Source organism: Penicillium pulvis, assembly GCF_028828015.1.
Source record: "Penicillium pulvis strain IBT 33274 chromosome Unknown scaffold_8_segment0_segment0, whole genome shotgun sequence".
Lineage (NCBI taxonomy): Eukaryota > Fungi > Ascomycota > Eurotiomycetes > Eurotiales > Aspergillaceae > Penicillium > Penicillium pulvis.
The window spans coordinates 381,911-404,795 of NW_026643080.1; the positions used below are offsets into that span (position 1 = coordinate 381,911).

Genomic DNA, 22,885 nt, shown 5'->3' on the forward strand with positions numbered 1-22,885 from the left:
TATGCATATGATCAGTAATCATTCGCTCCACCGGAACAGTCTACCAAAGTCGATCCATGACAACCTTGGCGCTTCTCGTTCCTACTAAAGCTTGATCACTGATATGACGTACTTTATTGTCTTTGACTTTCCGAGCGTTACTAAATATCAGATCATGTGGAGTTGTAAAATCCTCAGAGTGGGTAGATTCATCTATTTAAGAAAGAGAGTAGACCCGCGTTTAGCTTCTTCTCTACCGGCGTCGATCTACAAAATTGAGCAAAATTACTTTTTCAGAACGGCTTGTCTCTCACTCTATGGATGCCAACCGCCCCACGCCCAACAGCCTCATCGACAACCCAATGTCGATTCAAGATCACTCGATAGACAACAATCGAACCATCATCCACCGAACAATAGATTTGCCAGTGCCTTGGCTCTCCTTCGTCACTTGCCTTGAAAGTCGACTGGGAAGATACAATGACAAGACACTGAAAGCTGCCAACACTCTCCAGGAGCTTGAAGAAGCAGTCAACGAGATGCGCGGAGCAGAGCCATTCTGTATTTTTGCAATTAATGATCATGGTGCATTGTCTACCTTGGCCGGACGATCTCAAAACGCAAGGCAGTATACAATGGGGAACCCTCGGACCGCCACAAAGATGACCGCGCACGATATCAGAGCTGGTAATCATGCCCCTATTGTAAACCTTATTTACGAAAAGGAGCCGGGGCTCACCACTATTGAATATGACCTCGCAGAGTCTGTGTTTGGAGCGTTAACTGAGGGGAATGAAGAAGTTCTCCAGGTTGCTCGGTTGATTGATCAACAGAGGGATGAGGTATTCCAATGCGTTTATAATGACGCATTGAAAAAGCCCAAAAATTGATCTGTATATATCGTATCCAATGCCTGATAGTGAGGTAGCGACGCAGATCAAATTGCCATTTTCTTAAGTTGTTCGCGGGAAACGCGCAAGTAATATCATACCAGTAATCGTAATGACTGAGTCTCTGAGAAGCCTTGTAAACCTTGTAGTGATATCTGGATGGTCTATTGAATGGTAGCGCCAATATTTTCATTGCTCCATGTATTGGTGAAAAGCCTGGAAATAAAACTTTGCCTTTCACATCACAATGTGTGCCAGAAAAAATATTGTTCCGTGCTGCAAATTTTGGTGAGCTCACTTGCAAATCCACCCTTTGGAGTGGATGTGCTTATCGTCTGAGCTAGCAAAAATACAGTCTCACACCAAAAGATATGTACTGTTGTAGCTTGCAGGTCTTTGGAAACTTTGGGAAGAACAGCGACCACAATGCTAGGGTCCATCGATGCCACAACGGATGATAAACATAGCCAGAAAATAGTAAGATGAAATACATTGAGTTTCGATATGATCAGGCGGTTGAGTACCGCTGTTAAATACTTTATTGGGCATAGCTTCAGTGGCTGGTAGGCGTCGAGTGTTTCAAACAGGGATATGTTGCTATGAGGCTAGAGAGGGCTCGTCTACTAAAGCTATTTGTTTTCTTTGGGGTTTTATGTCAGTAGAACTTGAATCATGACAAACAAAACATTCTGATCAAATTTCGGGTTTTAAATAGTTAAACTTTCGTTCTCCGTCGGGAGCTGAATTTTGTTTCTTCGAGTCTCAAAATGCGCAAATTATGCCCATATCCATGTGTTCTAGTCATTATGAAGTAATCTACAAGCTGCAGTCGGTCAGCGTGTTTAAATGACCATTCAACACTTTCTACCTAATTCTCTAAAGCATCGGACATTCAAAAGATCCAAATCAAACTAACAGCCTTCATTCACTCAATTAATATATCAGTACATCCAAAATGCCTAGACACCAGCCACAGAGTTTTCAATTCCATGAAAGATCTTTGCATGATCTTCCCTTCTATATTCCAAGATATATATATAAGGGGAGACAGCAATTCTGGGAAATACTACAAATTGAGCACGTCCGCTACGAGGCGCTCAATCGCGCTTTAATTCAACAATATAATGGCGAAAAAGATACATTTGATTTCCTTCGCAATGTTAGCTACCCTCACTATCAGGAATGTCTTCAAAGGCTCGACTGTTGCTACGAAAATAGTCCCCCAAGAAATCTATGTCCTAACGCTCATCGTTCCTTCCTTCCATCAACTCCATCAGCGGACACTTTCAAGATCTTCTTTTACAACCCCACACCGTACCTCATCTTTCGCATCGACCAAGCTACCTTGAAGGAGGACTTTTTACAGCTCGAAACCAGAGGAAACTTTCGCTTTTTTCAACATAACCTGATTCTCACTATGGCTCCATTACCAGCACACGGCGCTGCAGCCGGCAGACTCACCTTCTTCATCAATGCTTGGATTACAGAAATGGGCATGGAGTCTAATTTTCAGTCCTGGCTTGACTCTGGTTTCAAGGCACTGGACAACGACAATGAAACCCGCATTCCAGATGCCGCATTTGGGGCTACAAATCCCCCAGCTGGGACCCCGAAAAGCCGACCATCGTTCACGATCGAAATCGGCGACACACAAAGCCTCCCAGATTTAGGCTACGATGCCCAGTGGTGGCTCGACCCAACCAAGGGTGGTGCCTCGGTTTGCATTACATGTAAACTTGACCGGACCCCGAGACTGGTTATTGATGTCTGGGAACGTCAGACCACGGAAAGGGGCGACGAGGAAACGAAGAGGTCTCAACACATCATCATTGCAAAGTCGGGGAAAGCTCCAGTCACCGTGCGAGGAGGACCATTGCGCATCAGTTTCAGACTTGTCTTTGGAGTATCACCAACCGATCCCCAAAAAGACTTAAAGATCGAAGACGATCGGTTGAAGACCGCGGCTCTGACGATCTGGCAAGAGATGGGACTTTCTCTTTAACCACTGTTATCATTCAAGACGCCGATGAGGACGTTCACTCATCAATCTTAATTGTAACTAAGTCGGCATGATCAGTAATCCAATATTCTAGCCCGGCGCTACAACAAGCCGAACATGACAGCCTCAATTTGACCCAGAATGAATCATGACAAGATAAATACGAAGTCTATAGTAAAAGCTCACATAGTGTCTTATTCAAGGTTTGCGTGCAAGCCTCACGCTTTCAAAGATAGAAAAGTGGGAGAATCTTACGTGTATTGATATTGGGACACTTGTAGTAGAGAAAGATTAAGAAGTTAATTGATTTCAAGGTTCCACAATACCCCAATTAGTATGAGTGGGATGTGGTAAAGATCAGGGGCCAGAGAAAATCGCGTTCACCATGCTTATATCAAGCATGCCCATATGACGTACCGAAGAGACATCCGCTACTCAATTGTTTCTGTACGCATCACGGTTCTAGGCTTTGATACCCCTGCCGTATTAGGGAAGGATGGCCGTTAAAATAGATTATGGATTTTAGATTTGACAACCTTGGAGAGTACCTATTCTGGTAGGTATCAAAAAGCTGTCGTAGGTGATAGTAAGATCTTATACCAAAATGGGTGTTACAACACACCATGGAGATGAGAGACCGAGAAACATATCCACAAGTGGATAGGGGAATATTTAGACAAATACACAAGAAAGCTGCCAACACGGCAGAGGCCAAACCAACATCAGGACCACCTCAAATAGCATATCCGTTGTTCTCTTCTGGCAATGGTTCCCGGACACTTTCACCGTAGACAGTCAACGGGATTGAAATTTCAAATGATTCACAGCCCAAATGCTCCAAAGCAGAAAGGACTTTACCACGATCGTCGCAAGATATAGATTCAAGCAATTGGACACCGGAGGGCCCATGACCATGCTCGTTAATTGTATTCGGTGTCACAAACTCGAAGCGTATGTCCCAATCAAGGGTCACGCCGCTGGTGAGAATAGTCGGCGTGGCAGTAATAGGAATGGCAGGACTGAAAACCACACGGGTGGCATAAAGCGTATTTTCAAACAGGGATGCATGGATGCGACGGGTAGTTCGGTGGATACTGGCGTTTGATCGAACAGCCAGAGTAGGCACGACCTTTTCAGATGTTTCCAATGAAGCTCGCACAGCATAACATGGGATAGAAGCATTACCAAAATCCACGGTAGCAATGATGGTTTCGCCAATTCGATGTACGGGACGGTTCAAGACAACCACTGCGATGCGTTTGCCATCGCGGGCAATCTCGAACCTGTTGGGACTGCGCCGCGATGATTGAGCAGTTTGGTTACTGCGGAGAATTGCCATGTCAATGATGTCTTTGCAGGACAGCGGCTGGGAAGGTCCGTCATAGCTTGCTCGGCGCTCTGGAAGAGCACCCGGTGGGAAAAGTGAATTTGAGCGTGCACGCTGTTCAAGAATCTCATCGACATAGGAGATAAAGTCCCCAGCTGAATTCCATAGTCCACTTAGACTCTGAGGCTTTGGGGCCACCGGAGCGTTAGGTGCGACTTTTTGGACTTTGGCTTCGTCACGCAAAAGCACATATGGAGACATCAGATCATGACCCAAAACATCTCCCTTCTCTATCAGAGTATTAGCAAATGAAAAAGCCGTGATGATGAAGCCACTTACCATTTACTCCGCTATATACACGGAACGGGATGTTGATGCGGTTGACTCGTTGAGTGTCGTTGGGCGCACTAGGTCGCTGAGTTCCAATGACGAGATTGTAAGATATCTTGATGGCTTTCCCCTTGTGACTCGCCGGGAGTCCTCTGGGAAGAGAAAAAGAGAAGGAATACGACTGTTCCTCTCCTGGTGCCAGTCGCAGGTCGACGAAAAGAAGCGATTGTGGAGTAGAAAGGAGCGGAATGGAGCGTGACGAAGCAACTCCACGCATGTCTCGGAGACCATCAAGTTCATTGTTTGACAGGAAACCGTTTATAGACTCCTCAATGGCGTTCCACTTGAGCGCACCCCAAAAGCCACCGCCCCCTTTGCGAGCACGTTCAGTGCTGGCGGAGCTTGGTCGCCCCGGGAGTCCACCAGTGCCTGTTTGGCCGCCAACTACTCCTTTGCGCTTGACTTCGTCAAATACTGACTGATTGACCAATGAACCGTCGACTGTAAATGATGCACTGATCTGGGCATAGCCCATCAGCAGCGCCTGGCTGTCTGCGGGCTTTGCTGATGAGGGCACGACACTCGAATAATGTCGCCCATGTCGGGCAGGAGGAGGTGCGCGTCCTCCTTGAGCGGAATAATTTGTATACTCGGATGCCAATGTTTCCGTCGAGTGATCACTGACCGAGAAAAACTCACCACTGCTTCGACTGCTTCCATTCACACTGGTGGCCGATATAATTCGTGTGACCTGCTGATGTGATGGCGGTCCCAGTACCGATGGATCTCTGCCTGGGGCTTTCCCTGGCGAGGGGAGTCTTTCGGATTTGGGTGAGGGGGGTTGCGGCGGGGCGATTGGTGTCATTTTGAGGAGCAGGCGGAAATTTGAAGTCAAAGGAAGGTAGTTGAGGTCTTCGTGCAGGGCGCAATGGTTCGACCGAATTTACAGGACTTTCTGCAATGGATCCAGGACGGCTTGTGGTCCCCACATTATTGGTGTCAACTCGTAGGTTTCCGGGGGCGGATTCGTCTGATTCTCTCAGTGGCAGACCACGCATTGGAGCCCTGGCTGCTATAACACGATACTTCGTTAGCTCCTATCCTTTAAAATCCTCATTGACGCGTCGGACTTACCTTTCCTGTATGAATCATCATAGCTATCATTCCTCCGGGGGGAAATTTGGAGACTGGTTGAGCGCCCATGACCCCTAGCAGGCTTGCCTCGAGTCAAGTGCGGCGACAGCGATTTTTCAGGCTGGCCTTCACTATCAATTGAAAGAATCGATACAGATCGTTTACCGCTGTGGCCGGGCTGCCAGCTTCGGGGCGTGGAGGAGGGGTTGCCGGCAGGCGGGAAGCTCTGAGAAGTAACAAGTGGGGAGCTCAGGGACGAAGCGGTGCGGTGGGCAGCCGGTCTCCTTGGAGAGCCGATGGAAAAAGACCGTCGATCCGAGAAAAGCCTCTGGGGTGATTTGAAACCAAAGAAGGAGTCGGAATTATTATTGCTGGAATGGTTGGCGACTCGAGACGCCTTGCGCTGGTGCTGGCCCTCACTAGCGTTGACATCGGGCCTGGTCTCTGCCACGTTCTTGAATGTAATAGTGCATTCCACATTCTCCCCTGCAAAGATCGTTTGGTCCTTCCATTTCACGAAGACCTGGATATTCGACGGCATGGCGGCGCGGTCAGCATGTGGGCCGGAAGCTGTATGGAAGGCGAAATTCGATCGCGGGGCGAAGGAATTGACGGAAATCAAAGGCGATTGAAACAGTTCACCAAGGAATGTGCCGACAGTCGCAACCTCTCATGTCGAAAGCGCCATGGTGTGAGGCCGCAGGTTCGAGGTGCAAGGTACATGTGTTGCGGCCGAGGTGGAGATCAGCAAGTTGCGTGACGGCGCCTCCACAGTTCGAGCTCCGGTTCGGATTAGTTCAACTTCCCCGAACTCTACTCTGCATTTTGCAAATATTGAAAAGGTACCACCGTGATTGAACAATGTAAATGGAATGACACGCCTACGTCCATATAATCGACAGCTACGTATATTTTTTTATTAAACCAACCAAGTAGAGATAAGCTCACTGTGGAGGATGACAGAGACAGCAGTGAACCACAACTCCACATAAACTCAGACAACAACGCGGAGCTCCGCGGTGAATATACATGCTGAACATCTTCAACTAAAATGACAAGCTCGGTCAGGATAGTCTTTCCTGCTCTTTCCCTGATCTTTGCGCGGCTACTGACTTTTCTAGTTCTATTAGCGACACCCAAAATTCTATTATTGTAGTAACTAGGCCGGCGGACAAAAATTATACTACGTTGTACTTGATGGAAAGACCCTTCAAAGTGGCAAAGTAAGGGATTAAGTGTCTCATCATACCGGCTTGTTTCCCTGCATTGCGTCTTATTTCACCAAAAGCACACCAGGGCAAGTGAGAAGGGTATTCAAGATTCTTAATTTACAAGGTCGACATCAATCAAGTCTGACCAAAATCAACCTAAAGTTCCAGATAATCGCAAAACAACGGGGTAATTATGGTCACTTTATGCAGAGATGATTCCGTTGCTACCAAGAGCACTATAATACACAAATAATATACACTGTTCAGCTGCTGGTGCGCACCGAATTTCATCTTCGAGATAATATACAGTTTGAAAAGGTCCTCTATTCCTTGCCATTCTTATTCTCCCTTATCCTCCAGGTCCTCCTTGTCCTTCTTATACAGTAATTTGGAGTCGGACTTGGAAAGAGCACTTTTGGTCATCGGCCGTAGACCCAACTCAGCCATATGACCCCAAATCCGCTCATGTCGCGCTTCCCACCGTGCCCGCCGACTTTCAATCTCCTCAGCTTTCGGCCTCCACTTGCTCTTCAAGATGCGGCGAATCGACTCGGGTGAGATCTTGAACTCCTCTGCCAGAACCGTGGTTGTGAATCTATCTGGAGCACTTGCGTGTAGACTTCGAATTCCATCCAGAGCATCAGGTGAAAGCTTCTTGGGAGGGTTCCAACCGTTTGGGAACTTCCTGTCAAGTGCCTGTTTTTGAGTCTTCCAGGGCTCGGCCTTCTTTTTCTGTGTGTCCTCTTTCTTCGGCTTATCGGATTTCTTGTCCTTGCCGGCATGTTTGGAGGGATTGCGATCTTTGCGATCCTTGTTCTTCTTTTTGGAATCGGGGTTCTTGGACGACTTCACTGAGTCCGCGGGTGACCTTTCAGAGGGTGGAGTCGAGTCTGCAGTAGATTCCGATGGCTTTGGAGACTTGGAAGTAGGATTCTCTTGAGTGACGGGGATTGCATGTTGCGATTGTTCCTGGACTTGGCGGAATAGAGTGGCGGAGCTGAACAGTCTGGGTTGGTAGAGCGCTGGCGAGCGCACACTCCGGGAAGGGCGTAGATTGCGAGGCGCCTCGGAGCGGAACAGGGTCCGAAAAACTGTCGGTAGGGCTAGCCTGGACGAGGCAGCACAGTAGGATGCCATTATGGATGGTAACTTGATTGCTGCGAAAGGAGAGAAAAAGCGCGGAAAGATGGAAATGCGCGCCCGATAAGATACCAGACTTGATGCCGGCATTTCAAGGCATAAAATATCGTAGCGTAATCCACTACCCAAAACACCATACGGAGATCTTGACGTGATCAGTTATAGTGAGATTTTTGATATCTAATATAGTCTAACTACAGATAGTAAGCGGTAGGAGGTGCCTTACAGCCCATAGCCCTTTGTTTGGGAATTAAACCTAGGTTCGTTACTCCGAGAGTCCGAAGTACATGACTACACCACCAAACCTTTAAGGTTGATTGAAGGGGTCCTTATCAATATCAGAACATAGTGATTAGTAGAGAGAAATATCAATATTTCTTTGCACATTGATACAGTATCATTGCTTCTAACGGGCAGTGTATCCACCATCCACAGGCAAGCATACTCCAGTGACCCAGCTAGCATCCTCACTTGCCAAAACGACAGCCATCTTAGCAATATCATCAGGGAAGCCTGGACCCTTCAAAGGGTGCCGACGATTGAGATCTCCCCAAGGTGTGAGATTAGTAGTCGTCTCTTTGAAGATAGCGGTCTGGGTATCTGCTAATTGTCAGTCTTAAATCAACTAAGAAATCGTGGCCTTACTTACAACCAGGGCAAAGTGCATTGGAGTGGATTTTATGCGGGGCATAATCCAAGGCAACCTGCCTCGTGAGCTGGCTAACAGCTCCCTTGGATGCACAGTAAGAGGCTACAAGGCGGCAAGGTTAGCTTTGAATTGAGGTATATGCAAGGTTGAAACCTACGATTCTCCGGCCCCGCAATCATGCCCATAATTGATGAGATGTTAATGATCCATCCTCGGTCTCCTGAAGCATGTGGCTCCTGCGACAACATCTGTGCAAGGGCATATTTACAGCCAAGGAAAACTGACTTCACATTTACTCGCATCGTCGTGTCCCATGTTGCTTCATCTGTCAAATGGAGAACAGCAGGAAGACGCGCCTCAATGCTGATTCCTGCATTATTGACAAGACTAATAGAATGGTCAGAAAATCCAATATGGTTAAAGGCGAAAAAGGGAGTAAGCCTCATACATATCAAGTCTTCCATAGACCTTCACGGCTTTCTTGACCAAGTTCTCCATCTGGGTGGCATCGCCGACATCTGTTTGCACGAAAATGGCCTGCCCGCCCTCCTGAATTATCAACTCATGTGTTGTGATTCCAGCTTCCTCTTGGGAGCGAGCCGTTGGTGTCAAGTCGGCACAAACTACGTTGGCGCCCTCTTGCGCATAGCGGATTGCGATAGCTCGACCTAAGCCGGAAGAAGTACCGGTGACAATAGCAACCTTCTCCTGCAAGCGCAATGACTGTCTCATGTTGTTTTGTTTCGCAGCTATCCGAGATTGAAACGGATATGTCTCAAAAAGTGGCTTAAGACGAGATGAAGAGGAAAATATTGACCAGCATTAAATACTGTGTTAGTGACTAATAAATACCAGTGCTAAGTACAGTTTAGCTAGAGTTCCACGGAAGAGAACAAGCTGACTCTTAGCGATGATCATGTCCCTAAATAGAAGCCTCTCGGTCTTCAAAGCTATTTCTGTCATGAAAGTTGGTGGATGTATACATACAAGATGAGGGACAATGATAGTGGAGCCAGACGGAATAGGAAGTCGAGCCGAGGAGGGCTGCAAACCGGAAGTTTCTTTGGATGGCAAGAAGAAGCCGAGCCGAGTCCGACTTGGCACCGAAAGGTGTGGACCACCGCTTGCGAGATCTACAAGCCATCATGGTAAGACAGGTCAAGGAATCACGGTGAAGTTGTATTTAAGCCTACAACTCATGTGAAAAGCAAATATCACACGCATGATGACTCAACCCTCCACAACCAAAGCCTCATCGAAGCAACTAATTTATTTAGTAGGCCAGAATGCCTCCGATTCTCTATGTCATTCGCCATGCTCAGGACGAACACAACGTCAATGTAATATTTTCCCTATCATTCAATGCACTTTGTCAATACCGAGCTTTAACACAGCGCATAGGACTCTCATCATCTCCGGGATGCACTATTGACAGAGACTGGGAAAGCTCAGTGCACGGAGCTTCAACAAAAGTTTCCCTTCCTTCAAGACGACGAAACGAAGTGCCGCTCCGACGTGCTACTCAGACTGCGGCCTACACTTTTGCACCCGAACTAGAGACATGACAGGTACCAATGGTTTTGGTTCCTAAAGCGCAAGAGATCAGTGATTTGGCGTGTGACATTGGCCATGACGCCGAGATCACAATTTCAGAGGCCCCGAAGCTCATCTCCAATGCTGCCCCTTCATGGGTTGTCTCAGAGCTTAATACAACCTTGATTGATGAATCGTGGAACTCACAGGTAGGTCTTCTCCTTCTGTTCGAGGGCAATTCGTGGGCTAAATTCTTTTAGAAAGGATTATACGCATCCACCATGACTGCCGTTCAGCAGCGTGCTGCAGAAATGCGCAACCGGATCTACCAGCGCCCAGAAAAGCACATTGCGCTTGTATAACTCACAGGGCATTCTTGCATTACTTCACTGAGGGTTGGACAGGCTATGTGAAGGTGAAAGGTTTTTATTTCCACTTGACTTCTTCAACTTCAATCAACCTTGATCAATTCAGGCTTTTTGACAGCAACCAGCTACTTGAAATGTGAAATTCAAAAGTTGGGGTTTACTGAAGACTCCAGTGGGCAAAACTCGCATCGTCGCGAATGTGGTAGAACTGCGGAGAAGGAAGCCAGACCAGCTGGCCTGGATGATGACTTGATACACGAGATAGAAGACGTTTCAAATGCATTCTAGAGGGAAAGAGAATGAGATCAACAAATCTGAATAGTAAAACCCTCATCAGTGTAGATGATACAAACACTAGCTACAACAAGTTGAGTAAGCTGTTGATTTAGCCTTGGAAGATCGACTTCCAGTACAAGAGACACTAATGCATATTGGACAGATCTAATGTTGCACAAAGTCAAGGCACACTATGGTATAAACCAGTTGGAGTCATGACCTGGCTCCTCACGGTCAACGTGATTGCCTTCTCTTCCCCTTGCCCATTCATCTTTTAACTTGGCCACATGATATCTAGTGGTCCAGCCAAGATCTCTTTCGATACCAGACAGTAATTCAAGTACCGCGTCCTGCTCGCGTCGTTCCTGAAAGACCTGCCCAGCGACAAATAGAGCTTGAACGGAATTCACCCGAAGTGAGTCTGTTGAATTGGCAAGGCTTATGCCACACACTTCCCTGGCATGGTAGACGACCTCGCGCAAAGCATGTCGGTAGGATCTCAAGCGTGCTGATACAGTCGATCGAATGGCAGTTGACTCTTGCGGCTCATTTGCCAATAACAGTATCTTGGCTTGGTGGTAGCTTTGCATTGTTGCAGCGCACAAGGGCAGATCAAACCAGATCTGCACGAAGCTATCAAAACTTAGCTCAAATCCTGAAGCTGCGGTGCCCAGTCTCCGCGTTCGGGTAGTCGAAGCGAAGGAAGCGGAAAGGGAGTCGTGCCATCTCTCTAAATCAGACATCAACATATTCCATCTCTCCAGGAGATGCTCCTGGCTTAAACCGATCACAGGCCGCTCATGGCGTGGTAACTTGTTGTTCACCATAACGAAAGCGTCCCCGGCAGTAAGATGGTTTGCAATTTTACCAAGGATCCACGCTAGTTCATTGCTCTTCATGTCCTCTTCAAGTCCAGAGGAGTTTTGCCGCTCTATCACGTCTGTTGGGCTGTAGGGCAGAAGCTCTCCATTCTCGTCCGTGGCCAAACCTGCATTCTGCCAGAGCCGCATGTCTTTCAAATCCAATCGAGTGGGAGTCTCACTTATGACTATTTATCTATTAGAAAAAGAAAATTTTGAGGAAGAGTTCGGAAGCTCACAAGCACATAATAAGTCCTGCCGGGCCAGACTCCAAAATATTGGACCCTTTATAGCCGTCCGAGGAATGACAATCAGAGAATGACCTGGCATAGAGGCCGACCTGTCATCAAAGAGGGGCAAAGCGCTGAGATGAGCTCTCCATGCGCTCCCAGGAGCGTCCATCAACTCAAAAGTGCAGAGAATTGCGACAGCAGCGAGCATTTCTTCCCTGCCAGATAAATTTTGGGCATATGAACCTGAACTGATAGCAAGTTTTAAGTGGCCGAGGGCTTGGTCATAATATCTTGCTGAGTGGTATCGCCACATTTCTTCGTTTGCGAAAGGAAGGCCAACATAGCTTGGAATGGAACTGGGATCCACACCAGTTTGGCTCATAACCCGACAAACATGTCGCAGATGCTTTGCAGAAAGAGCACAGACCGCTGATTTTAATAAAACTTTCGTTGCTGCAATGACAGGCACTCTTGAAGAGAAGTAAGACGTTGTATCAAAAAGATCCATCCTTGATCCTTGTTAGCACCAACTTTAGTTGAATTTCGAATGTTGGATGCACACCACTGGCCTGGGCCTTGCTTAAAATGTCGCAAAAGGTATGAGAGAAGAGCTTTCTCTAAAGAATCTGATTCTGATGGATTAACATGAAAACTTGACGAATCGTGGTCTCGTGATGTGCAAAGATCGGTAGTTGGCGTATGGAAGTAAGGTGTAGCAGCAGAGGCGTCATTATTTGATGCGCAATGGTATTCAGAGATGTGGGCCGCTTCGCCTGCATCTATTGCTCTCTCTATTCCGCTCCCTTCCGAAACTGCAACTGACTCTCTTGGCTCTACGATCCTTGTGCTGTCATTGTCCCCAGAATCTCCTGCGGCAACGAACGTGACTGAATTGATGTGAGTATATACAAACCTGATGCTTTCCGAATAAAAACCTACATTCGGATGGAAGTTCTACCCAGGTAACCTCATTTCTGAGCTGATCGGCTTGCTTGTCCTGCTGATTGCTAGTACTCTTTCGAGTCCGGTCCGGTGTCGAGCCAATCTGGCTTCGAAAGATAGACTGTTCTCCATAGGAACAGTCTCGGGATGCTTTGATACACTTGCGGCATATTGGCTTAGATTCATCGCACTTCAACTTCCTCCTTTTACATGTCAGGCTATAATGGTTTGTCAGTCATGGCGCTTCGATGGGAAGCCGAAAAGATATGCCAATGAGGATTGCAGTAGAAAAAGGTGCACGTACCAGCCGGAGTAAGAGCGCATGCCTCCCAGTAGGGAATTATGGAGATCTCGGATCAACTCAGAGAATGCTTAGGAATTTTGAAAGCCGCCGCAGTACAAGTTCAACTAGTCTTGCAGTGGACTCCGGACAGAAGTGGCAAAGTTGCCGGGCCGGAATAATCCTTCTTCCATCAGTGCATCGGCTCGTTTTCCTTTCTCGGCATCTAATCTTTCTTACACCCCACAATTTAGCCTAATTTCCGGGCCAAAGCCAAAGACTTAGACGAAGGCCCACCTCAGAATCCACTTTGATGTTCATTAACCGGGCCTTGGTATGTGATTGTAAGAATGTCATTCGGGATTGATGAGATAAGGATTTCGGAAGTATAAGATCAGCTATCTCCAAGGCAGGTATCTCCATATTGACTTCCGAAGGAAGCTGGCACCTGCGTATGAAGATTATTGCTTTACACAAGTCCAACCCACTTTCTTGACAGTATCTTGGTGCAGTCATGAATAATGCCACAAAATAGCTATCGGATTACAGTTGTATTTGCTGCGCCCTGTCTAGATGTACAAAGTATTAATATTGACCCATCTTGACAGGGAACCCCTCGACCCCGCAGTTACAAAACGACAGCAATAATCTCAGGAACATTTGAGATTTTTCTTGAATCCTGGGCATCTGACTTTCACGGTGGTTCATTCTCTTGCCTATAGTCCTCACAACTACTATGTTAATTTGAACCGTGATGACAACCACGAAAACACATGGTTGTGCCCTCCCATCGCACTATGCCAAGAGTAGAAACAACTCCTGCAAACACCCGCAATTGGCCTAACGCCGAAGATAACGTGATTACCTCAAATTGAACCTCAAACCCTTACAGGTGGCCTGGACAATTGCTTTGTTCCCAGGAAACTTTGCGATGGAGAAGAAAAAGCCCACCGCTATATCTCAGCCTCGAACATGGCCTCGGAGGACTATTATATGGATGGCAGCAGCCGTAGGGATAGTGGGTCTGGTGAGATTTGGTATATTTCCTATCCCAGCGCATCGGTGGGCCTTCCGTGACGATCCTGAAGTCCAAGACTCGCCATATGGATGGTTCCCACAAGAAAACGACCCGTTCCAATTTGTCCCATGCACAGACGCCAGTCGTCCGCCGCCACTGGACGATCCTACTCCACAGCAATCATGGGCGGCTCTCTTTGATCCGAATCCCAACCATTGGAGCTGGGGTAGCACAGGCCGGGGTATCTACCTGTGTGGATACTTAGATCTCCCACTTGATTATCACAATGCTTCAGACCATCGTATCGTTCGCATTGCAGTCACCAAATTCCAGGTCGCCGGCCTGGCTCATAAAAAGGATCCCAGGATTCCACCCAAGGGCTATAGGAGTGAGCGCACTATCATCATCAACCCGGGAGGCCCGGGGGGAAGCGGAACCTCTTTCCTTTGGGAGACTGCAGAGGAGATGACGAACCGCTTTAGTGACGGAGAATTCGATGTGCTAGGTTGGGACCCCCGCGGTGTTAATTTTTCCCTCCCCGCCGCGGCATGTTTCCCTCAAGACGGTTTCCGGGATCGATGGTCACTCCTGGCGCTTCGATATCGCGAGGAGGCTCCAAGGGCCCAACTAGAGGCTGTGGATGCCATGAACAACGCCACATTCTTTGCCTGCCAGCAACGATTGGGAGATTTTGGTCGCTTCATCAGCACAGCATCAGTAGCACGCGACCTAGACGAGATCCGAAAAGCTCTTGATGAAGAAGAAGTCACGGGATACTTAGTGAGCTATGGTACTGGAATTGGTCAGACATATGTCAACATGTTTCCCACCCGAGCGGGTCGTCTGATTCTCGATGGCACGGAATATGTCAGAGATCATCGCCTCCTAGGCGGCTTTGGCTGGACAGCTCTCGACAATGCAACAGATGCATGGCGAGACGGGTTCTTGGGAGAGTGTCTCAATGCTGGTCCGAAGTGGTGTGCATTGGCTAATCCTGTTTCAAGTCAGGATGGCCCTGTCACTCTCGCACAGCTGGAAGCGCGCATGGTTCAACTACTTGATTCGCTCAAAGCTCGCCCACAATCCGCGTATACAGAATCAGGCGGTCCATCTCTAGTCACCTATTCAGCGCTCGTGGAGAGGATCCTCTATCCGGCTATGTATAGGCCGGAGAACTGGCCGGGTACGGCACAAATGCTCTATGAGCTCGAAGCAGGGAATGCGACTCTAGCAGCCAAATCTCTAGACCTCTCATGGAGCGACCACTCTGAGAGGCCAACCCATCCTTATGCCCCAGCCTCAAGTGAACTCGATCCTCTCGTGATCTGCTCCGATTCCTACGATGCGCCCCTTCCAGACGGACTTGACTGGTGGGATCAATTGTGGAAGGACATGTCTGCCCGGAGCTGGATGGCTGGCAACTCTCGTTTCTTCGCAGTTCTGCCTTGTCGATACTACAATACCTATTGGGCCCCTCCGTCGGAGGTGTATCGAGGCGATCTGAACCACACTCTCAAGACACCAACTCTACTGATCGCTTCCCCATATGACCCTGCAACCCCCTTGCGAAATGGAAGAAGACTCAGGGCGGAAATGGGCCAAAATGCCCGCTTGATAGTTCATCATGCTTATGGACATAGCTCTAGACGTGATATGTCGGAGTGCACGGATCAAGTTGCTAAAGCTTACATTCTACATGGTATGATTCCTAAGGAACAGGAGACCCATTGCTATGCCAATGAAAAACCTTATATTCGCGGTCTTATCGGCGACGAATGAGTTCGATTTACACAGAAACCTGTTGATATCTCTACTAATCTATACGAGATAAGCTTTTTGGAATGGTTACGATAGTCAAGTAGAGAATGGGACAGAATATATGTACATGTAGTCCAGCTGTAGCTATCTTCTCTTCTTTCCAATGTTCTCTCGGCGCTATCTATATTCGTTAATGGACCCTCATCTTATCAAGACTTGGTTCATAACATCATCCATCCAGCCCTACCATGTAGGAGTCAGTTGTCTTGATTCTTGAGGTCTTAACGCCTATTCTCCCAGAGAGAGTTTCTTCCCGCATGCTCGAGCCTAGAGTACATGCACGAAAATATCTCCATGCTATATTCTTTCAAGCCCCCGTGGAAGATATTTTTGGTCAGAGTGATGAACCTCCAGGTCTAAGTGTTTTCTGTAAGCGACGTTCATATCCATGTTGCTGGAAAGGTACAACTCCCAACGCGCAGTGATCGGTGGGGGCGGAAGGAAAGGGGTTGGTTTTCCTTATCTAAGTTAGGATGAGAGAAGCGTTCCCACTCGGTATAGGCGTATGTCGTTTATGTGGACTTTTTCCATGTTCATAATTGATGATGCGGGATGGAAAATATTACTTTGAGCTAGTGACTACAGTCCAGTAGGCTGTCTGAAGGGATGCTGGCTTGATTTCGCCGTGCTCGTTGATGTAACGAAACACGCGTTGGACCATACGGGTGCAGCAATGCAACGAGAGAAGATATAAATTTCAGCCTATGCCCCTAACCGACAATTTGAACAGGCTTAAATACTTGTCTACCTAGTCTTAGCGGGAGATAGTATTTCCTGCTTCCGGGTTCCACCTATCCTGCTACAGTAGTTGAGTAATGGATACACTAGAATGTTTTTGCACTCAGTAACCCATATATATATCCCAGGCTCATTATTGAAACATTCGTTATACGTCCTTCTCTTTGATTGATCTACTTCCGAATTATAACCTATCTTCTCCATTCCCAACCACAATTCCAGCAACTTCAATTAGAACGAGCTTGACTCTATTCATACTGATCTCCGATATCGCAGCTAGTGCACTAGCATTCCACACTAGACAGGGGTCATAAGAAGCTATGATCCTTTGGTTCGATTTGAGCCAATGAAAATTTCACAGTAATGCAAGTCCTTTTTGGTCCCCTGAAATATGATCACAAGACGTGCCCAGGTTTGAAAAAGAGGGGGCAGAGTCTTTTCGCATTCCCATCTGATCAGCTCGCATTCGTCCAACTCCTTATCACACTCCCACCATGGGGAGAAGCTTTCTGCTTTGCAACAATTAAACAGCAAGATGTCCGGAAACTTTACGTTTCCAACCAGTACTGAATATCAATTCATCGTGGCGGATCTGGTTAATGTAACATGGGACATTACTGCCCCTAGATTGGCACTCTACGAGACATGCGGTACTTCTAATCGCGCATTAGAAGGTGAAATTCTATATCAACTCCAGCTATATAAAAGCCTCTCTGACATTTCATAACAGATCAAATAGCCAACAACTACAGCTATGTGTGGATAGCAACGCGCAAAGACTATGTTGAAGATGGATGCACCTTCATGCTCCAACCTTTCACAGAGCAGGGCGAAGCCTACGGCAACAACATAACAAGTGTGACATTTGGTGTTTCAGAGAGGTATACGGATGATCCCTCACCGGTTTCATATAACTTCATTACCACTTCTCCGACTGCGTCTGCGACCACAACAACACGAGTTTCTGCGACACCTCTTACCACCAGCACCAGTGCTACTGATAACACCGAAAAGTCTCTACAGAGTCACGGAGTATCCAAAGCCAGCAAAATTGGAATTGGCCTTGGTGTGGCATTGGGTATACTGCTTTTGGCGATCGGCGGATGGTTGCTTTACAAATTTCGAATGAAAAGCCGAACAGGGCGGACCCAGGCCACTCCTGTCATGAACCAAACAGACGACGGGATTGCTCCTCTTCCTGGATTTGAGCGCAAAGACGCGTTGAATACGCGGCTATCACAAACAGAAACAGTTGGGGATATTTCACAGTTGTCGTCTGATAATGAAAGGTTGGCTGTTGGGAATGAGAACCGTTTAAGCGAATTAATGTCTACTACGCGAGCAGAGCTGTATTGACTTTGATACAAGTGGTTGTCATGGCGTATGTTGTGGGAGTTTTTGAAGGGTCGTTGCTTATAATTCGGCAACCATATGCTTAATATATACTGCAGATTGCTATGCTACGGTAGTGAACGAACATCGTCTTGAGTTTGGGAAAGCCATGTAATTTAGATCATCTAATAGCTGAAAGAATTGTTGAGTGAGAAGATTCTTTGACAAGGATAAGAAGAAACCACTATTAGCCACCAGAGGGCTGGCTATTTAGATTCGATGGGAGGCAAAAGTGAAGCTGCTTTCAAGAGGCCTTGTACAGAAATTGATATTACCTGTCAATTCAAAGAAAGATGAAATGCCTTTCAAGGTTGTTTGGTATCGATTCTAGGATATTCAGTGTCGTCTAATCTAAGTTATCTTTCATTAACCAATCTATAATTTTGCCCATTCATAATCTGACCAACAAATCATAAATCCCCGCTTTTTCAATCCTTTATGCTTGGCTGACCTCGCGTTCACATGAGCTATTCTTTTCGGCCGATCTCCCCTTGAAAGCCTCCTCAATTTGCAGAAAGGTTCTTCCTTGCGTTTCGTGCATGAAGAAAATGCTGACAATAACGGTGATAACGCAGCATCCACCAAACAAGATGTATATTCCCCAGCTGCTTTTCGAGAGCACAATTGGTGTGATCAAAGCGACTGTAAAGTTGCAAACCCAGTTACTCGAATGAGACAATGTGGTGGCTGATGCTCGTGTACGCTGAGGCTGGATCTCAGCACTGTAGACTTTGACAGTGACACCCCAAGTGGCAGAGTACAACGCCGCGAACAGATAAATGGATACAATGACGACCCAGCGACCAGCGCCACCGTCCTTATGAACGGCATCTCCGGCGTACAAGCCGCCCATCAAAAACATCAAAATCGCCATTCCAACACCTCCGATAAGAATGCTGGTTCTGCGACCCCACGCGTCGGCATAAAGCAAACCAGGAATTGTCGAGGCAAATATCACAATTGCCGATATACCGGAAGCTAGAAAACTTGCTTCTGAGGAGGCGAGACCGGCTTTTTGGAAGAGTTCTGGGGCGTACTATGGATTGGGGTTAGCTCATCATGCACTTCAGTAAGAGAAAATGTGACGTTTGTGTGAACATACGTAAAGGACTCCATCGATACCACTCAGCTGTTGCATGCCCATCAAGAAGACACCAAGTGCAGTCCGGCCCCGAACTTCCTTGCAAAAGACCTCCAGAAGTTTGCTAGTCGTTCCGACTGTCTCCTTCTCAGTGTCAAGATCAATCTCCTGCACCTGCACCTGCACTTTAACCTCGATCTTTTCACGATCCGCAAGATCCACACCTAACTTCTCCCACGCCTCTTCAGCCTCTTCATAACGACCCTGAAGGCCAAGCCATTGAGGTGACTCCGGCAAAAGCAGCAGAGAGACGCCACTCGTTATCATGGCTAAGGCCGAAAGAATTATCCAGGGCACACGCCAGGAGAGTGAGGACTGAATATCCGATGACCCATAGCAGACGAAATACCCCACAACCAAGCCAAGGGTACATGCCAGCTGAGGGCCAGTTGTGAGAGCACCTCTCGTCTTGATAGGTGAAATTTCGCAGATCAGCACGACCAGATTGCCAAGAAATAGACCTTCACCGACACCTTCAACAATGCGGCCCACGATGAACATAGCCAAGTGTACGGCGCCGGCTTCGATAGCGGCTCCGACCCCGAAAATAAAGGTGCCGATACAGATACCCTTCGGCCGACCGACACGATCGGCAAGATAGCCAGCAAAGAAGGAAGAGATCGCCGCGGGGATCAAGATACACGAGACAATGAGACCGTGGATCGTAGAATTTTGACTACCTCCGAATTGCGCTTTGAAGTCTGTCATATCGGTAACAGGACCGATAATACCGGTGTCCATTCCGAAGAGGAGGCCATTTGCAGAGCATAAAATGCACCCCAGCAGGTACTTCGGTGGGCTCTTTACTAGAGTCGGGATTAGGCCCATGATCTCGACTCGATCAGGATTTGCCGGGTATTAATATTCAGGTTCAAGTTGGTGAATCGATTGATTGAATTTTCTGGGATGTGAAATCTGTCTGTGAAAACTACTGGGGTATGGGGGAATTTTTAAGTCGACAGATAAGACGGCTAATCGAAATCCCATATGTTAGCCCAAGCTGAAAATTTTTACTCATGTGCAGTTTTTCCGCTGACATTTACTCCATATTCACTTGAATTTGTGGGAAATCCCACGTGCACGTCATTTTGGCATCAAAGCCCACAATTTCTGTGCATCCCACGTTTGGGCAGCTATCTCTTGTCATGATTATTTCTTCCATGGCTCCCCCACTTGGATCTAGATCCCGGTAGGTGCACGGGCGGCTACCCTATATATCCCGAGTGATCTCGGCCCGAAAGCGGTAATCAAGCCGAGTTGATCAGCGTGTACAGCTAATGACCCACAAATTTAGGGCGCTGTTACAGTAAGTGCAACTGATTCCCTGAAGGAAGTTTCCCGAGATCCGTCGTGGCCTTCTCCTCCTCAATATCTCAGGACTGTACCAGAAAATGCAAGTGAGCTTTAGTGAGTGCAACCTCCTTGACCTACCATAAAATTCACCAATAGTAGGTTCATCAGAGATACCCACATAACTAATCAACTAGATCTTCCTTAGCAATATGACAAGGCATCATGGTTACATGATTAGGGTGGCGAGAAGTTATCTCACTATTAATGTTTGTGGCCTATTTAGCCGCGCTCATATCTCTAGCACTGGCGGCAATATGACTTTTAAAGCTTGCATCAAATCTTCTGAGTTCACATATTTGAGAATTAGATTAGATCCTCGAACATGTATTTCTTATTACCACTAAGGCCTTACGACAAATTTTCGCGAAGCTTTTCACTTCTCAGCCTTTGATGGATAAGTCGTCACAACGGCCAACTGAAATTGGCCTGGACAATGATTGCCTTGTAAGGCTCAGATCCATGGACCTTCCAAGGTTGTACATCTTTCATGATCTCCATAAACCACCTGATTTCAATGTTGATTCGGAATTCTTGTTTAATTTATTGATGCTAGTGCGGAAGTATGGAAACATAGCCCAGGTAATTCTAATATACCTCTAATATGGACCCCAGCACCACACGAACATTGGTATGTGCACCCAACGCCATAATATATTAATATACATACCATTTGACTGAGACCTCTTTTTGTTCAAGGCCCTGACTTAGGATCTCTTGCACGATTTTCACAGTCATGGCAGACTGATTTGGACGAATGCCTCTTCAACTCATCCATCTCAACTCCTTCTTCCTCATGCCCAGTTACTGTCAAACCCGTCGTCACGACAATATCCCGATGATCATTATCGGAAATCGACCATGTGGTATCAAGGCCTTCAGTACTTGATGTTGAGCCACGGCGCCGATTGACAGTGGGTTTTTTGCTGCTTGGTGGGTACGACAAGGGGAGACTTTTCGGCTTGGAGTTCGCGGAGCTGACCTCGCGCCGTAGGATGTATCGACGGAACAGCGGAGACATGGTGGGAAGATTAACGCAGACAACACCAATGCTGGTTTCGACAGAAGTCCAGATGGTTCCTTGGGTGTTGGCCCCTAATGTTTAGAGAATTATGTAAGTGGCAATGTCAAGGGAAGGGGAGACAGGGATGGAATGTGTTTCATTCCGAGACTCACATAATGGATCTGGATCATCCGGGGATGTTAACATCGCTATTCGGATCACACTGACAATTGTGACACTATTCATATCTCTCATTAGATTCCATATCCAAATCTCTTAGGTGCGAAAATAACTCACAAGGCCCCGAGAGTAAACACAGCAATGAGAGCGAGTCTCTCACCAACCGGTCGATGAAGACCCCAAACAATAGGTATGGGAAGTACCAGCAGGAAAACGTCGGTCGCAAGATTGGTACCGGCAATTGCCCGGAAATAAGTCATTGTGCGAAGACAGTGTCCAGGGATAGAGTGAATCCAGAACTTTGGCAGTGGCTCACAGACGACTAGACCGCTAGCCAACGCCCCAACAAACCAGGAAAAGAGCATTGCGCTGATCGCATACAATGCTATTCGAATTTTTCGGTCCCCGCTGAAGAGTCGCCAGTAAAATAGCACCATGGTTACCTTGATTGAAGGCATGCAAATTGTATAGATCATGATCACTGAGTATAATGTCTAGACTCATCGTGGTCAGCTCCCTCTTTCCTTCTTCAAAAGGTTGTCCAGAATGTAGATGAAAGGCGAACCTTTGCGGTGCAAGTAATGGAGGCGGCTTCATCCGGGACATTCGCTCCATGCCTGCCCATGTTGCAGCCCACACCTATGGACGATTCATGTGAGTTGATATCGTTAGGAAGAAGATCATTTGTCGGTATACTTACTGACAAACTGACTGATATTGAATGCATAGGAGAGGATCTAATCACGATGACGATTAGCTTGATATTTCAAAAGGATAGCCTTGGCTCTGCAACTTACCAAGGCAAGTAAACTGCACCAATCATCCCACCATAAACCGGACCTCATCATCCACCGAGAACAGAACCGCAAGACATCGGAAACAGTCGCCAAGATCATCAAAGCGACCGAGACGCCCACTATTAGCGGCTGCTGGCCCGTTAAGGCCATTTCATGAAAAGGAAGGTCAATCACCAAGATTGATCGGGCCGAGAAGAAGATGAGAAGCGTGTTGAAGGTGGCCAGGGATGACCGTAGGGCTAGATTATTATCAACGCCTGGAGCACGATCATCTATAAATCTACTATTTTAGGTAGG

General features: G+C 47.2%; 11 protein-coding genes across 11 annotated transcripts; 5 read left to right on the plus strand and 6 right to left on the minus strand.

Annotated features, from left to right (window-relative positions):
- Positions 1-296: 296 nt before the first annotated feature.
- N7503_009549 (DUF302 domain-containing protein) lies at positions 297-869 on the plus strand (the record flags this gene model as incomplete). Its single annotated transcript, XM_057069095.1, has 1 exon — positions 297-869. One exon carries the CDS (start codon positions 297-299, stop codon positions 867-869), a length of 573 nt encoding a protein of 190 aa, XP_056915706.1.
- A 1,417-nt stretch (positions 870-2,286) lies between these two features.
- Positions 2,287-2,871, plus strand: N7503_009550 (uncharacterized protein; the record flags this gene model as incomplete). The annotated part of the gene is made up of 1 exon (XM_057069096.1): positions 2,287-2,871. One exon carries the CDS (start codon positions 2,287-2,289, stop codon positions 2,869-2,871), a length of 585 nt encoding a protein of 194 aa, XP_056915707.1.
- A 730-nt stretch (positions 2,872-3,601) lies between these two features.
- Positions 3,602-6,200, minus strand: N7503_009551 (putative intracellular protein transport protein (Sat1); the record flags this gene model as incomplete). The annotated part of the gene is made up of 4 exons (XM_057069097.1): positions 3,602-4,485; positions 4,535-5,106; positions 5,225-5,597; positions 5,660-6,200. The coding sequence occupies 4 exons, from the start codon at positions 6,198-6,200 to the stop codon at positions 3,602-3,604; spliced, it is 2,370 nt and encodes a 789-aa protein (XP_056915708.1).
- A 1,009-nt stretch (positions 6,201-7,209) lies between these two features.
- Positions 7,210-8,007, minus strand: rrg9 (mitochondrial ribosome assembly protein RRG9; the record flags this gene model as incomplete). The annotated part of the gene is made up of 1 exon (XM_057069098.1): positions 7,210-8,007. One exon carries the CDS (start codon positions 8,005-8,007, stop codon positions 7,210-7,212), a length of 798 nt encoding a protein of 265 aa, XP_056915709.1.
- Positions 8,008-8,416: 409 nt separating this feature from the next.
- Positions 8,417-9,391, minus strand: N7503_009553 (SDR family NAD(P)-dependent oxidoreductase; the record flags this gene model as incomplete). The annotated part of the gene is made up of 4 exons (XM_057069099.1): positions 8,417-8,610; positions 8,660-8,761; positions 8,817-9,046; positions 9,108-9,391. 4 exons carry the CDS (start codon positions 9,389-9,391, stop codon positions 8,417-8,419), a joined length of 810 nt encoding a protein of 269 aa, XP_056915710.1.
- Positions 9,392-10,233: 842 nt separating this feature from the next.
- On the plus strand, positions 10,234-10,554 carry N7503_009554 (phosphoglycerate mutase family protein-like protein; the record flags this gene model as incomplete). The annotated part of the gene is made up of 2 exons (XM_057069100.1): positions 10,234-10,401; positions 10,453-10,554. The coding sequence occupies 2 exons, from the start codon at positions 10,234-10,236 to the stop codon at positions 10,552-10,554; spliced, it is 270 nt and encodes an 89-aa protein (XP_056915711.1).
- Positions 10,555-11,027: 473 nt separating this feature from the next.
- Positions 11,028-12,137, minus strand: N7503_009555 (uncharacterized protein; the record flags this gene model as incomplete). Its single annotated transcript, XM_057069101.1, has 2 exons — positions 11,028-11,884; positions 11,936-12,137. 2 exons carry the CDS (start codon positions 12,135-12,137, stop codon positions 11,028-11,030), a joined length of 1,059 nt encoding a protein of 352 aa, XP_056915712.1.
- A 1,945-nt stretch (positions 12,138-14,082) lies between these two features.
- N7503_009556 (uncharacterized protein) lies at positions 14,083-15,948 on the plus strand (the record flags this gene model as incomplete). The annotated part of the gene is made up of 1 exon (XM_057069102.1): positions 14,083-15,948. One exon carries the CDS (start codon positions 14,083-14,085, stop codon positions 15,946-15,948), a length of 1,866 nt encoding a protein of 621 aa, XP_056915713.1.
- Positions 15,949-17,260: 1,312 nt separating this feature from the next.
- N7503_009557 (uncharacterized protein) lies at positions 17,261-18,081 on the plus strand (the record flags this gene model as incomplete). Its single annotated transcript, XM_057069103.1, has 2 exons — positions 17,261-17,375; positions 17,465-18,081. 2 exons carry the CDS (start codon positions 17,261-17,263, stop codon positions 18,079-18,081), a joined length of 732 nt encoding a protein of 243 aa, XP_056915714.1.
- Positions 18,082-18,553: 472 nt separating this feature from the next.
- Positions 18,554-20,086, minus strand: N7503_009558 (putative MFS sugar transporter; the record flags this gene model as incomplete). Its single annotated transcript, XM_057069104.1, has 2 exons — positions 18,554-19,153; positions 19,220-20,086. 2 exons carry the CDS (start codon positions 20,084-20,086, stop codon positions 18,554-18,556), a joined length of 1,467 nt encoding a protein of 488 aa, XP_056915715.1.
- Positions 20,087-21,302: 1,216 nt separating this feature from the next.
- Positions 21,303-22,738, minus strand: N7503_009559 (uncharacterized protein; the record flags this gene model as incomplete). The annotated part of the gene is made up of 6 exons (XM_057069105.1): positions 21,303-21,703; positions 21,785-21,849; positions 21,909-22,285; positions 22,357-22,430; positions 22,492-22,528; positions 22,589-22,738. 6 exons carry the CDS (start codon positions 22,736-22,738, stop codon positions 21,303-21,305), a joined length of 1,104 nt encoding a protein of 367 aa, XP_056915716.1.
- Positions 22,739-22,885: the final 147 nt, after the last annotated feature.